This window comes from Ylistrum balloti, unplaced genomic scaffold, assembly GCF_031769215.1.
Source record: "Ylistrum balloti isolate Yb309-2 unplaced genomic scaffold, AGI_CSIRO_Ybal_v1 Utg370458, whole genome shotgun sequence".
NCBI classification, from domain to species: domain Eukaryota; kingdom Metazoa; phylum Mollusca; class Bivalvia; order Pectinida; family Pectinidae; genus Ylistrum; species Ylistrum balloti.
The window spans coordinates 534,461-547,677 of NW_026782303.1; the positions used below are offsets into that span (position 1 = coordinate 534,461).

General features: G+C 34.6%; 1 protein-coding gene and 1 pseudogene across 1 annotated transcript; one reads left to right on the forward strand and one right to left on the reverse strand.

Moving 5' to 3' along the window:
- Window positions 1-5,534: 5,534 nt before the first annotated feature.
- On the forward strand, window positions 5,535-5,688 carry LOC132555190 (5.8S ribosomal RNA; annotated as a pseudogene).
- A 3,774-nt stretch (window positions 5,689-9,462) lies between these two features.
- Window positions 9,463-10,449, reverse strand: LOC132555186 (uncharacterized). Its single transcript, XM_060219540.1, has one exon. It carries the CDS (start codon window positions 10,447-10,449, stop codon window positions 9,463-9,465), a length of 987 nt encoding a protein of 328 aa, XP_060075523.1.
- Between the last annotated feature and the right edge of the window lie 2,768 nt (window positions 10,450-13,217).

Below are 13,217 nucleotides of genomic sequence, written 5' to 3' on the forward strand. Positions count from 1 at the left end.
ATGACGGAAACTGAAACGAGATTAAAAATGCTTGAGAGAAATGTACAAGACTAAATATGTATAAATAATTCGTCTCAATGGCATTAAGATTCCAGCTTCTATACAGACTTGTAGTACGTTTTGGTCATTCGCGGTCCCGTCGGCCGTCAAGCTTATCGCTATATCATCTGACGAAGTGAGAATAAAGGGAAATCAGTCTGGGAGATCAGAATGCGTTTTCGTTCATGTGCATCAGTGCAAATATTTAAACTACGAATAGGTCGGATCGTAAAATAGTTTACACGACTTGTTTGGGTTATTTCCGTGGTGTAGTATAACAAACAAATCAAGCGATGGTATAGTCAAGGCACAGACAAAAAAAAGGCGGATATTTTTTTTTTGTGTGTGTGTCTGGACTACTTCGATAGCCTCAATTTTAAATCTAGACTAACAAAACGATTTGGGAATAAAATTGTATTAATTTTAGAATTCACAATACTTTCTAAGCATAATTTAAAATATGACTGAAATCACTTGCTGAACTCCTTTACTTGTTGAGTACATGTATAACCTTTGGTAAAAATTTTGAAACAGGCAGAATTTGGATGAATATTAATGTATCGTAGCTGTAGTTTATCACTTTACCGATAAGTTATCGTATTTCATGTATATTAACAGTATTAGCAGTAATTAGCTGGGGATCGAGAACCCGAATTACACCTTTCACGTTGCACTGAGGATACGAGATTAGCTGTAATTACACTGAAACATGCTATTTCTATTGTTGTTCAATGTTACGTTCTTAGGTGAAAACAAGGGCTGTGTTGTTTTTTTTTATCTCTACCGAGCGGTTAATGTGCTGTCATGGTTGTGTCCTTAAAATAACACTTAATTACAATAGCTGTAATTGCAGCAGGATAGCCGCATAGTGTGCTTTAAGGTCACTACCAGCTAATTCAAGAAAACCTGTTTCAAAATGACCCTTGCGTTTCACCGGACAATAATCCAAGCTGCTGCAGATTTAAAAACAATACTGATGTGGAGTTACATTGGCAATGTTTGAAAGACGAAGTAAGTTTATTCTACTTTATATCCATTAAAATGAATGAAAATGCATATCGGGAAAAGGGGATATTGACGGATACCTAGTAAAGGGATTATGTTGAAAATATTGTTGAACACAATGACACCCCTCACCCCTTTTTTTCTAACTTGGGGACAGTGTACCATGACAATGCATTTATCTAAATGACGGACATTTGGCTGAGGTGAATTAATTTTCTTCAAACGGTTCAGGATTTCAGTGGAAAGATATAAGATATTATATTGGGAAAACATAAAGAATATAACTCTCATCACCGCTGCAAGATTTTCAACATGCAATGAAAAAGACAAACACTGGAGACCACAGGAATATAATCCTCTAAGGAATAATATTCATTTGGTGTATTACTGACAAAATCGGGATGGTGGTAAATAATAGTGTGGACACATTAATAACAGAATATAGATATTAGTTATTCTAGTTACGTATTGGAGTATATGTCGTAGATGCTATAGAATTAAGAAAGTGCGGTATACAAAGTTTGGTAAGGGAAGGGAAACGAAAAATCCTCTCAAGGAGAACGTCCATCACTGGAGATGAAATCGAAAGTGTCGGAAAACAAAAAGATACCTGTAAAAAGATGGACAGGAGTGAACTCCAAGTTATGCAATTGCAGTCCCTTTCGTGTTCATATGTGGAGAGTTTAAAAGCAAATTAATTCCACAGTATGGCATTATTATACAGATATAAAAGAAAATGTCACAACAGTTAACAGAAAAGAAAACTAGAGCAATACTAGTGACGCTAGTAGTGAATGTATTGCATGTTTCATTATTATTACTACTATGACATTCTTAACGTATTTAAGCACACACGCCATACCTAATGCTACATCTACTGTATCTATAAGTGTATAATACAATTATCATTCATACGTCTTTGGACACCATTGGATAAGCGTCATGTTGACTTAAATGCAATAGGCAGCAAACATTTTAAAATTTTGTCATAACTGTATCACTGGAATATATATTGTTTAATAGTTTCCGCATGTATTAAAACTACGCCAATACAGGTAGAATTGCCCATTCTGCCAGCAGTACTGAAACTCGTACATAAATATAAAGTGATAGGAGTTATACCAGGAAGTAGTAGGGAAATGCACAACCCTGGCGAGCGGTATATATTTATTTATAGCCATACTGAACAACTTTTAATGATATATTTCTCTGCTGGGTCAAGGAGATAAAACATAACATGTTGGTGCATCACCGGCAACACAGGTTCTTTATAGGGGAATAGAATATGTGCATACCTATGATAAATGTACAGTAAACAAAAAATTGTAGTTGTACATAGAATCGACACTGTTAAGAGAATAAATAATTAACGAGCCTTCAGGATAAATTAATAAATACTATAATATCTTATAATATGTTCAAATATGGTAAGATGTTACCTGTTTAATCCAGAATCTGTATACGATACACAGCTCTACACAGCACGACAGTCGGTGAAGGTAATGGCCTTGCATATAGTGGTAAACGGGATTGTTATCGTCATAAAAACACAGTGTTTACCTTGTATTATCTATGAAAGGGCGAGATATATTTGTATTTTTTGATAACCGCCTTCAACAACTGGGTATGAGTAGATCTGAAGGCGGTTCGTTGATTTCGGAGATGTTCAGAATAAGAATTCATCATTCAAATGATATATTTTACGAGGGAAGAAAGGTTGTTTTCTAATCAAAATTTTGTAAAGAGGTACTTAATAGTCATATCGATGAGCTTGTCGAGTGATAAGTGATTCTGGAATGAAAATGTTGTTCGGTACGGACATTTCGTAATGCACGGTTTTATACATTGTGGTTATGCGCATATCATTAAGTTTCATTTTGAGGATGTCGATGCGATGTCGGTTAGTGACAAACCAAACAACTTTTATCATTTCGTTTTGTTGGGATTACATGTTCTAGTCTATATTATCTGTCTTAGTGGGTCTCCATCATCATGTACTCCTTCACTATAAACTTTGATTGGAAGTAGTGTAGTTTAACTAGCAAATCAAGCGATGGAATAGTCAAGGCACAGAAAAGAGAAGGCGAATATTTATTTCTGTGCCTTGACTATTTCGTTAATAGTTTTCATTTTTAATCTATACTTTCAAAACGAATTGGGAATAAGATTGTATTAATTTTGGAATTTAAAGTATAATTCAAGATATGAATGAAATCACTTGTTGAATTCCTTTACTTGTTGGGTATAACGTTTGCTAAAGATTTTGAAACAGGAAGAATTTAGATTGATATTAATGTATCGTAGCTGTAGTTTATCACTTTACCGATAATTTATTGTATTTCATGAATATAAACAATATTAGCTGTAATTAGCTGAGGATCGAGAACTCGAATTTTCACCTTGCATGTTGCACTGAGGAATCCTGTGTCAAATTACAATTAAAATTGGTAGATTGTTTTAGCAGAATATGGAAATAAATGTTACATAGATTAAAGATTTCCCAGTGGTCACCTGGACATCTACAGCTCTGAACTTCACAATTCTAATGACTTTCCAAATGTGAAAGAATTTCTCTTTATTTAAAATGAAGATTTTTGATATTTCAATTATTTTTAGTGGCCCTTTCCCTGGTGGCAACACTCTGAAATTTCTCCATTTTGTCCTGCTGTTTGACTAAATATGATTATAATTGATGATCTTTTTTAGCAGATGTTACAGATATTCTTTTCCAAATCAAATTAAAGTAAACTCCACCCGCTCCCTACGACCTACCTAGATGCAGAAAGCTTTTAAAATGGTAGTCATTTTAGTTGTTGAGGAAATATTTGAAATCTTTAATTTTAACTATTTTGAACTGATTTGCCACAAGAATGCTTGCGTCAAAACATGAATAAAACCAGCGTTACGTGCATAAAATTTATTTGTAGTGTATTCTTTTTCTTCGTCTAGAGTTAGCATGAACACACATCAGCTGTAAACAAAATGTCTTCCCGCGGAAATAAGCCGAGGTAGAAAACGGCTAAAGCTCAACAACAAAGAGAAAGACGAGGTAAAAGTAAACCCCATATTTTCGTGAGAGAAGCAACTTGACAGATGTAAACTGTTTTTGCAAGGAAAAAACAAAACAAAACAAAAATAAGAGTATCAGTACAGCAAAATTGATCAATGTTCCCCGAAAACAACATTATTGAACACAAATTTTAACAAAGGGAAACAATTATGTAATTAAGGTGTCATGGACACTGAATTTGGTACATTGCACATCACGAACGTATACATTTAACTGTGGACAAAGTCATGCTTCAAACACGAAAGGACGGACTGACGGACGGACGGACAAAGCGGTGACTATATGCTCCCTCGAAAAAATGGCGAGGAACATAATTATCACAGCAGTCAGAACAGTGTGTATATTTCACAGGATTGCCGATAGTTGATCACATTGCAAGTAAGATTTAAACAGATTTGCGTGATGCTTCAATACACCTAATACTATGACATCAAAATAAAGTAAGTTTGTTATCTTAAAGATCATTTTGGTACGTGTAAGTCCGAAAACAGGTGTTTTTTGGCGTATTTTGACATACTGGACATTGCAAATCGATTATGACTATCAAAATAGCATAGAAACGTTACTGGCAGTGCATAAAATACTTCTACTATTATCATTTCAGCTGAGTATTACTCCACCGTAATGTTGAACGTTAATAAAGACTAGTGACTACCATCTCTGACAGGGGTACATAACCAAAAACCTTCATCGCAGGGGCGAACACTCAACTATAGGGCAAATGCGAGACAGTAGCAAGGTGCACGTTAGGAAGAATTAAGAAAAACGAGGGGAAAAAAAATTCCAAATTTTGTCTCCTCTTAGGACAAGCACAATGCATCATGCATCCGGTGAAATCACTTTGTTATTTCATGGTATGGCACATAATCGTTGCCTTTCTCACTCAACTCAAGACCGCAAAAAGACCTCGTTTTCAAATCTAGTCACATCTTAAGGTCATGTATTGGATAATGGTGTTATCATGTCTCACCTGCAGGATAAGACTATCTACTAATAGTCAATATTGTGTCAGATGTGAATAAAACTGACAAGGAGGAACTTACTCTATTAAAAAGTCGCGTTATCAACATGACATTGTTATTATGATTCTGCAAATGGTCAGTTAAATTATATTTCACTCTGTTATTGACCAATAGAGTGCAAATACATATCAAAGGTCTGACCCATTTTGTAAATGTTGATCCGGTCCTCAGCGAAACATTCCGGCAGTTGAATATTTTTTATTTTCGATTATAATGTTTTCTGTTTCTATGACATCCTGTGAACAAATAGGTCACAACTCGCTGTATTGAAGTTGTTGTAGACTGTGTCCTCATGTGGAAATGCCTTGATTAATTTTACAATTGTGTGTCAGTAACATTGAAGTTTCAACCGAGGAAATCACCTATACCATATCTGCATGTATTCTTCTGTATTCTTCCACTCTAAGCGATGGATCACTCGGCTCGTGTGTCGATGAAGAGCGCAGCCAGGTGCGTGAATTAATGTGAATTGCAGGACACAATGAACATCGACATGATGGACGCACATTGTGGCTCTGTCTCACTCCTTGAGACACGACTGTCTGAGGGTCGGTAAACCATCTATAGCAACGTCAAGCGCAACACCGCGGCGTTGCGGCTTGGACAGTGCAACTCCACTTGATAGGATGTTGCCATCTCAAATGCTTTAACTGAGTACACCATTGTCACAAAGTAATCGGGTTGTTCGGTGAAGTTTGAAATCGCCTGGAATGGAAGAAACAGTGTTCGAACTGATCTATATTCTAACGTAAAAGTGATCCTCATGTTTTAAGTCTTTCACTTTACCTTTTGTCTTTGATGGGTTTCACAAATTTGCATGCTCTCCTATGGAAAGTATTCAATTTCAATTTCAACAAAATTTTATTTACGTCCCATACGTTAAACGGATTGGACAACATGCTGAGCCTATATCAGTCCTTTCCAGAATTAATACATAAATACATTACATTTATCTGCAAGCAAATCCAGTGAGTAAAATATTGTATATATTAAATTAGGATATAACAGGTAAAGGGAGGTAACTCCAATTTATTGTGGAACGTGAAGTAGTTCATTATGTCAGATTATTTTTCATATGATTATAAATTATGTCAGATTATTTTTCATAGGATTATAAATAAGTTGAAATAATACAGGTTTACTGATAATTTACCATGCAAGCATCCAGGGATTCAAGTCATAAAGTCCATGTGTATAAACACCTCGACCATCCACCCAAGGATATGCATAATAAGTTATCAACAATTCTGCATTTACTATGTTGATAGCTAAGATCATGGTTAAGTTTGAGCGGTTTATAAAATGGTATTTCAATTTTTTTCATCAATATTGGAGTTGTTCCTCTTAACATAGTATATAATAAGTTAACAAATTAGTTACTGCTACATAAGTATAAGTAGTAATCATGAATTTAAAGAATACATTAAAAAATACTTTCAAAATGCTCATCAATTTCAGTCAGAAATGCTATTAAAACGTTTGATATTGCTGATTTACATACTTCAGGTATTATTTCAGTGATCCGTAGATAAAGATTAAATGGAGAAAGATTAAATGGAGAAATTATACATTAAATCTAATAGTAAGATGGAAATACTCAAATACTATATGAAGTAAGGCTAAATTGATGTCAGCATTACATACCTTACAACCATTCAAAAGAGTTTCAATGTTTAAGTGGTCATGATCTAGGTGTATGTCTATTTCAGCTATATTTTGAATTAACCGGTTTCTATAGTCAGTGTATAATGGGCATTCAAGTAGGTAGTGCTGAGCATATTCAGTTTCATGACTACATATACATGTTGAAGTGTCAAGCAAATGGTCATTAAATAAATCAGAGTTTAAGTTACTAGCATTGTTTCTAAGCTGGCATAATAACATATTATATTTTCTAGGTCCTGTGTAGTTAAAAGTTTTGATGGCACTTGTTTGATTATTTACATGGGGCTTTATAACTTTCTTAAATTTCTGTATTGAATTAATGTTTGCTAAGTCAGGTTGGAGCATATTAAAATCACTTAGAGTTGATAGGAAATAACTATTTCTGTAACTTTCTGTTCTACAAACAGGAGGATTGAATAAACGAGTATTTCTTAGAGGATATCTTACATTCTCATTGGTATAAACAAAAGGTTCAATAATATTACGTAAGTAGCTTGGGGTTTCATTTCCCAGAATTTTATAAATAAGAAGAAGTTTATGTTGGCTTCGCCTATTACTAAGAGTTTCAATTCCAGTTTCTACATAGAGTTTATAATGAGATGCCCCCTTCTTAACCCAGTAATTATCCTAAGTGCTTCTAACTGAACTGATTCTAATAAGATTTTTTCCTGATTTGTACAGTTATCCCAGATGACATCCCCATACTGTAAAATTGGTCTAATAAAGGAAGTGTATATAGTTGTTAGGCTTTTCCTGTCTACTTTGTGTTTAAGCATTCTCAAAATATTTATTCCCTTGTAGGCTTTATTGTATATATTAGTGATATGGTGAGACCATTTACCATCACTACTTAAAGTTAAACCTAAATGTTTATGAATCTTGACAGAGCTGACTGAATCACCTGCAAACAGTATATCAGGATTAATTTGTTCCCTTTTTCTTGTGAAAAGTAAAGATTCTGTTTTCTGAGGATTAAACTTGATATCCCATCTGTTAGCCCATATATTTAGATTGCTTCAGTCATGGGTTAATGTCTGTGCAATTTCAACAGAATTATTTTCAATCACTTTAAAAATTGATGTATCAGCAGCAAACAGCTTAAACTTGCTTGTGATGCAGTCAGTTATGTCATTAATATAAACCAAAAATAAGAATGGACCGAAAACTGAGCCTTGAGGGACACCAGCTTTAACATGTTTAAATGTTGAATGAAAACTCTCAGTTAGTAGCCTTTGCTTCCTATCAGACAAATAGTTTTTAAACAAATTCAAAACATTTCCACTTACACCATATGATTCTAATTTAAAAATTAGGCCTTCATGCCAAACTCTATCGAACGCTTTGCTAGCATCACAAAATACAAATCTAATTTCATTATTTTATCCAAATTACCTATAATAGTTTCATATATTTCCAATAATTGATTTACAGTAGAGCCTGATTGATGCTTAGTAATTACTTCACAATCTTTTAGGTAATTAAACATATATTTAAAAACTACTTTTTGAATAATTTTACTAAAACAAGATGTGATTGATATGGGCCTATAATTAGATACATCATTTTCAGAGCCTTTCCCTTTATAAATAGCATTAACATCAGCTGATTTCCAGGATGCTGGTATAGTACCTGATTCAAAAGTTTTATTACATAGAAGAGTAAGAGGGCGTACTAATGAGGGGGTTAATAATTTTATTATTTTAGGTATCATATTGTCAGGACCAGGAGGTTTTCTGTCATTAAGTAAGAGAAGTTGATCTTTAGTGTCCTGCTCAGAAATGGTAATATTTTCTAGTTTAAAAGGGAAGTTACTATCAGGTTGAGGTAGAGGATCCAGATTTTCAGATGTTGTTGAAATCGAAATGAAATAATTATTTAGACACTCAGCCTTATCAAATGGATGATGGACATACTGATCATTTACATATAGAGGTGGTAAAGAGGTAGAAACATTATTAGAGTTCATTTTGACTTAGCAATTTTCCACCACTTGTTAGCAGGAATAGAAATGTCTTGGAGAGATTCATCTAATTTGATAAAATATGTTTTTTTAGCTTCCCTAACAAGATCCACTACCTCATTTCTAATTTGTCTAAAGTTAGCCCAGTCTGTAGCAAAATTACTAGATTTAGCTTTTACATGTATTCTATTTCTCTGTCTAATTTTGATATTATTTCTCATCCAGGGTTTATCATTAGGTCGGACCGTTATAAGTTTACATGGTACACATAATATTGTTTGTTTGATAATGGTTTCTGTTAAAGTACTATTAAATTCCTCACAATTATGATTTTCTATCAGTAATGCCCAATCAACACTATCAATCGCTCTATTCATCTTATCAAAATCTGCTCTATCATATACTAGTATTTTCTCATATATGATTTCTTTTTGAATACAGAGTATTAACTATTTGTTTGTTTAAAAACAATATACTTTTACATGCTTTTAAAATCGTTTTATTACACTGGTTAAATATTCAACAAATATCTTGTTAAAACGGAAACGTGTTAAATAGTGCAATATTAATTTTTGCAATATATTTTAACAAAATGCCTCAGTTTATTGAATTAATGTCGTAAATATATCTTGATATGATTTTACTCTCATAAAATGCAACCCAGTAGATATATATATTAATAAAGTGCATGTAATGTCCGTTTAAAATTCAGGTAATGTTTTATACTCGAAATATTTCTTCACGTGTTTCATCACATTAATAACGTAAGGTCCATACTGTTCCGGAACGTGAGAGTCGCCCTTACCTGTGGCCTTGGTCATGAAGTTTACACCAATATCACCTTCAAAGTTAGGTTCCAGGAAAAACGGAAGTGAGTATCTGTCGACTCCAATATCTATAACACGGTGGCAAGTCGCCTTAAATCGACCACCCATCATTCGTGAAAACACGTCACCGATATTCATGACAAGACTTTCGGGGCGTGGTTCAACCTCCGCCCATTTTCCATCTGCTGTGACGATTTCTAGGCCTTTGTATCCAAATGTAGCCAGCAGAGTGAGAAAGGTAGAGTCTGTATGCGCAGGCGTTGTCAGCACCTTTCCGTCCTCAATTTTGGCATTTTCTGGGGGACTTCCTTCCCATGGTGGATAATGCATCAAACGGAGAGTAGAACAGGGTCTCTTGGAGAATAGATCCTCATAGGAATACTCATCAATTCCAAGACCTATGGCCGCGAGACGCAGAATTTCTAGTGATGTATCATGTAAAATTTCATAAAGATCAAGCATGAATGACTTGAATGGGAATGTTCCATCTTCTTCTGGCCACACCGATGGCTCATAAAACCAGTTCCCTGGTTTAACTTCCGGATCACCTGGTGTAATGTCCCGAGCAAACTCAAATCCTTCCTTCCGGCTTGGCTCGTTTTCGCCTACAGGAAAATATCCACGGTAAATATTTGAGTTATCAGGATTCCATATTTTTCTTTTCAGACTGTGCTTCACTTCGTTTGATCTACTGAAGAACCACTTACAGCTTTCGTACATTCTGTCAAAATCTACACCTTCGGCATTGTCAATATAAAGAAAGCCAGTATTCTCGAGACCGTGCACAACAGCAGCTGCGAGCTCCTTTCGATGTGTTTTGGCTTTTGACATGTCGATAATGGGTAGTGCAAAATCAGTCATGATGACGGAAACTGAAACGAGATTTAAAATGCTTGAGAGAAATGTACAAGACTAAATATGTATAAATAATTCGTCTTAATGGCATTAAGATTCCAGCTTCTATACAGACTTGTAGTACGTTTTGGAAATTCTAGGCCCCGTCGATTGTCAAGCTTATCGCTATATCATCTGACGAAGTGGAAATGAAGGTGTTGTGGAGTCAAAGCAATACTGATATGGAGTTGCATTGACAATATTTACAAGAGGAAGTAAGTATATTATATTTCAGATATATATATATATATACATATATATCGGGAAAGGGGATATTGACGGATACTTAGCAAAGGGATTATGTTGAAATTTAGTTGAACACAATGATACCCACACCACCTTTTGGGGACAGAGTACTATGACAATGCATTTATCTAAATGACGGACATTTTGCTGAGGTGAATTAATTTTCTTCAAACGTTTCAGGATTTCAGTGGAAAGATATAAGACATTATATTTAAAAACATGAAGAATATAACTCTCATCACCACTGCAAGATTTTCAACAGGCAATGAGAAAGGCAAACACTGGGGACCACAGGAATGTAATCCTCTAACGAATGATATTCAATTATTGTATTACTAACGAAATCGAGATGAAGGTAAATAATAGTGTGGACACATTAATAACAGAATATAAATATTAGTTATTCTATCTCTACGTATGGGAGTATATGTCGTACTTGCTATAGAATTAAGAGGGTTGGATAACGTTCTATACGTACCTAACGCTACACCTACTGTATCTATAAGTGTATAATGTAATTATTATTCATACGTTTTTGGACACCATTGGATAAGCGTCATGTTGACTTACATCCAATAGGCAGCAAACATTTAGATGACGTATATCTTGGGATACCTTGAATTTAGACAACCTATCATAATAAATTATTTGCTGTTATAAAGTACTGATTTATGAAACTAGCTGGTTTATCTTGGCTAGATTATATAATTTTATCATTCAGAAAGTTTTGGTGGTTGAATTAAACAGAAATGCAGTTTTGTTACTCTGACAAATACAGTTAATGCAGCAACATGATCGCATTCCATATGATACATACAACAGCTTGTGCGACATTTTTCAAACTAGATTGTACATGAATATCATTATTCCCGTCATATCTGTTTATGTGACAGCAGGCCTTCATCTATTACGACGTCAGTAGTCCTGAGAAACTTTATCACATTTTATCGTTTGTAGTCGAACGTTCTAGAAAAACGAGGACGGGTGTCATTTTGATCAAATGAGGTCACAACTGTATCACTGGAATATATATTACTATCGCATAAAATTGTCAGTCGATATAAAAAGGTGTATCGCTCATCAATATTTAGTATAAGTAACCACGAGTGTTTGAGTATTTCCAAGAGATATACAAAACTCTTCTTTCCAGTGTCGATCAAAACTTATTCGTGTTTAATGGTTTCCGCATAATAAAACTGGGCCAATCCGGGTAGAATTGCCCATTTGTGCCCGCCGTACTGAAACTCGTGCATAGATATAAAGACATAGGAGGTAACACTCCGTACATCCCTGTCAAGCACGGACTTGGCTGGAGCGATTTATACCAGGAAGTAATATGGAAATACACAGCCGTGGCGAGCGGTATATTTAAATGTAGTCATATTGTACAACTTTTAATGATATATTGCTCTGCTGGGTTAAGGTGATGAAAACATAACATGTTGGCGCATTACCGGCAACACAGGTTCTTTATAGGGGAATAGAATATGTACATACCTATGATAAATGCACAGTATACAAAAATCTAGTTATACATAGAATCGACACTGTTACCAAAATAAATAATTAACGAGGCTGCATAATATCAAGTATATCAATCAATTACTAATAACCTACAACAAAAGCCTTCTTGATGAATTTATAAATACTTATAATATCTTATAATATGCTCAAATATGGTAAGTGTACCTGTGTAATCCGGAATCTGTAAACGATACACATATAGCTCTACACAGCAAGACAGTCGACGAAGTAATGACCTGCATATAGTGGTAAACAGGGTTGTTATCGTCGTAACAACACAGTGTTCAACTTGTATCAGCTGTGAGAGTGCGAGAAATATTTGTACATTTTAATAGCCACCTTAAAGAATTTGAAATAAGTCTGTCTGAATGCGGTTTGTTGATTTTGGAGATGTCTGGAGATAAATAATTTAAATTATATATTGAACGATTGAAAAATGGTTGTTTTCTAAACAAAAGTTTGTAAAGAGGTACTTGATAGCCATATCGGTGAGCTTGCCGAGTACGACGTGATTATGGAATGAGAATGTCGTTCGAAACGGTCATTTGGTAATGCACGGTTTTATACATTGTGGTTATGTGCATATCATTAAGTCTCTTATTCAGCATGCCATTTAAACTAAATGTTTTGCTTTATCGGTTAGTGACAAAGTAAACAACTTTGATAATTTCTATTTGTAGTGATGTCGTCCTTATGACAGGAATATCACACCGTACTTGCATACTTAAGACCGGTTCTAATGCTTTGTTAGCTTTCGGTTTCTTTGTAGAAAGCCCAGAGTAGAATTAACGTTGTTTTTGGCATCATTTACATTTAGGAGTAGGTGATTATGCAGTGTATTTTATAATTCAATGGGAGTCTATGACTGGGGTTACATGTTCCAATCTATATTCACTGTCTTAGTGGGTCTCCATCAGCCTGAACTCCTTAAGTATAACTATAGTATCAGGTATCATCCGCAGAGA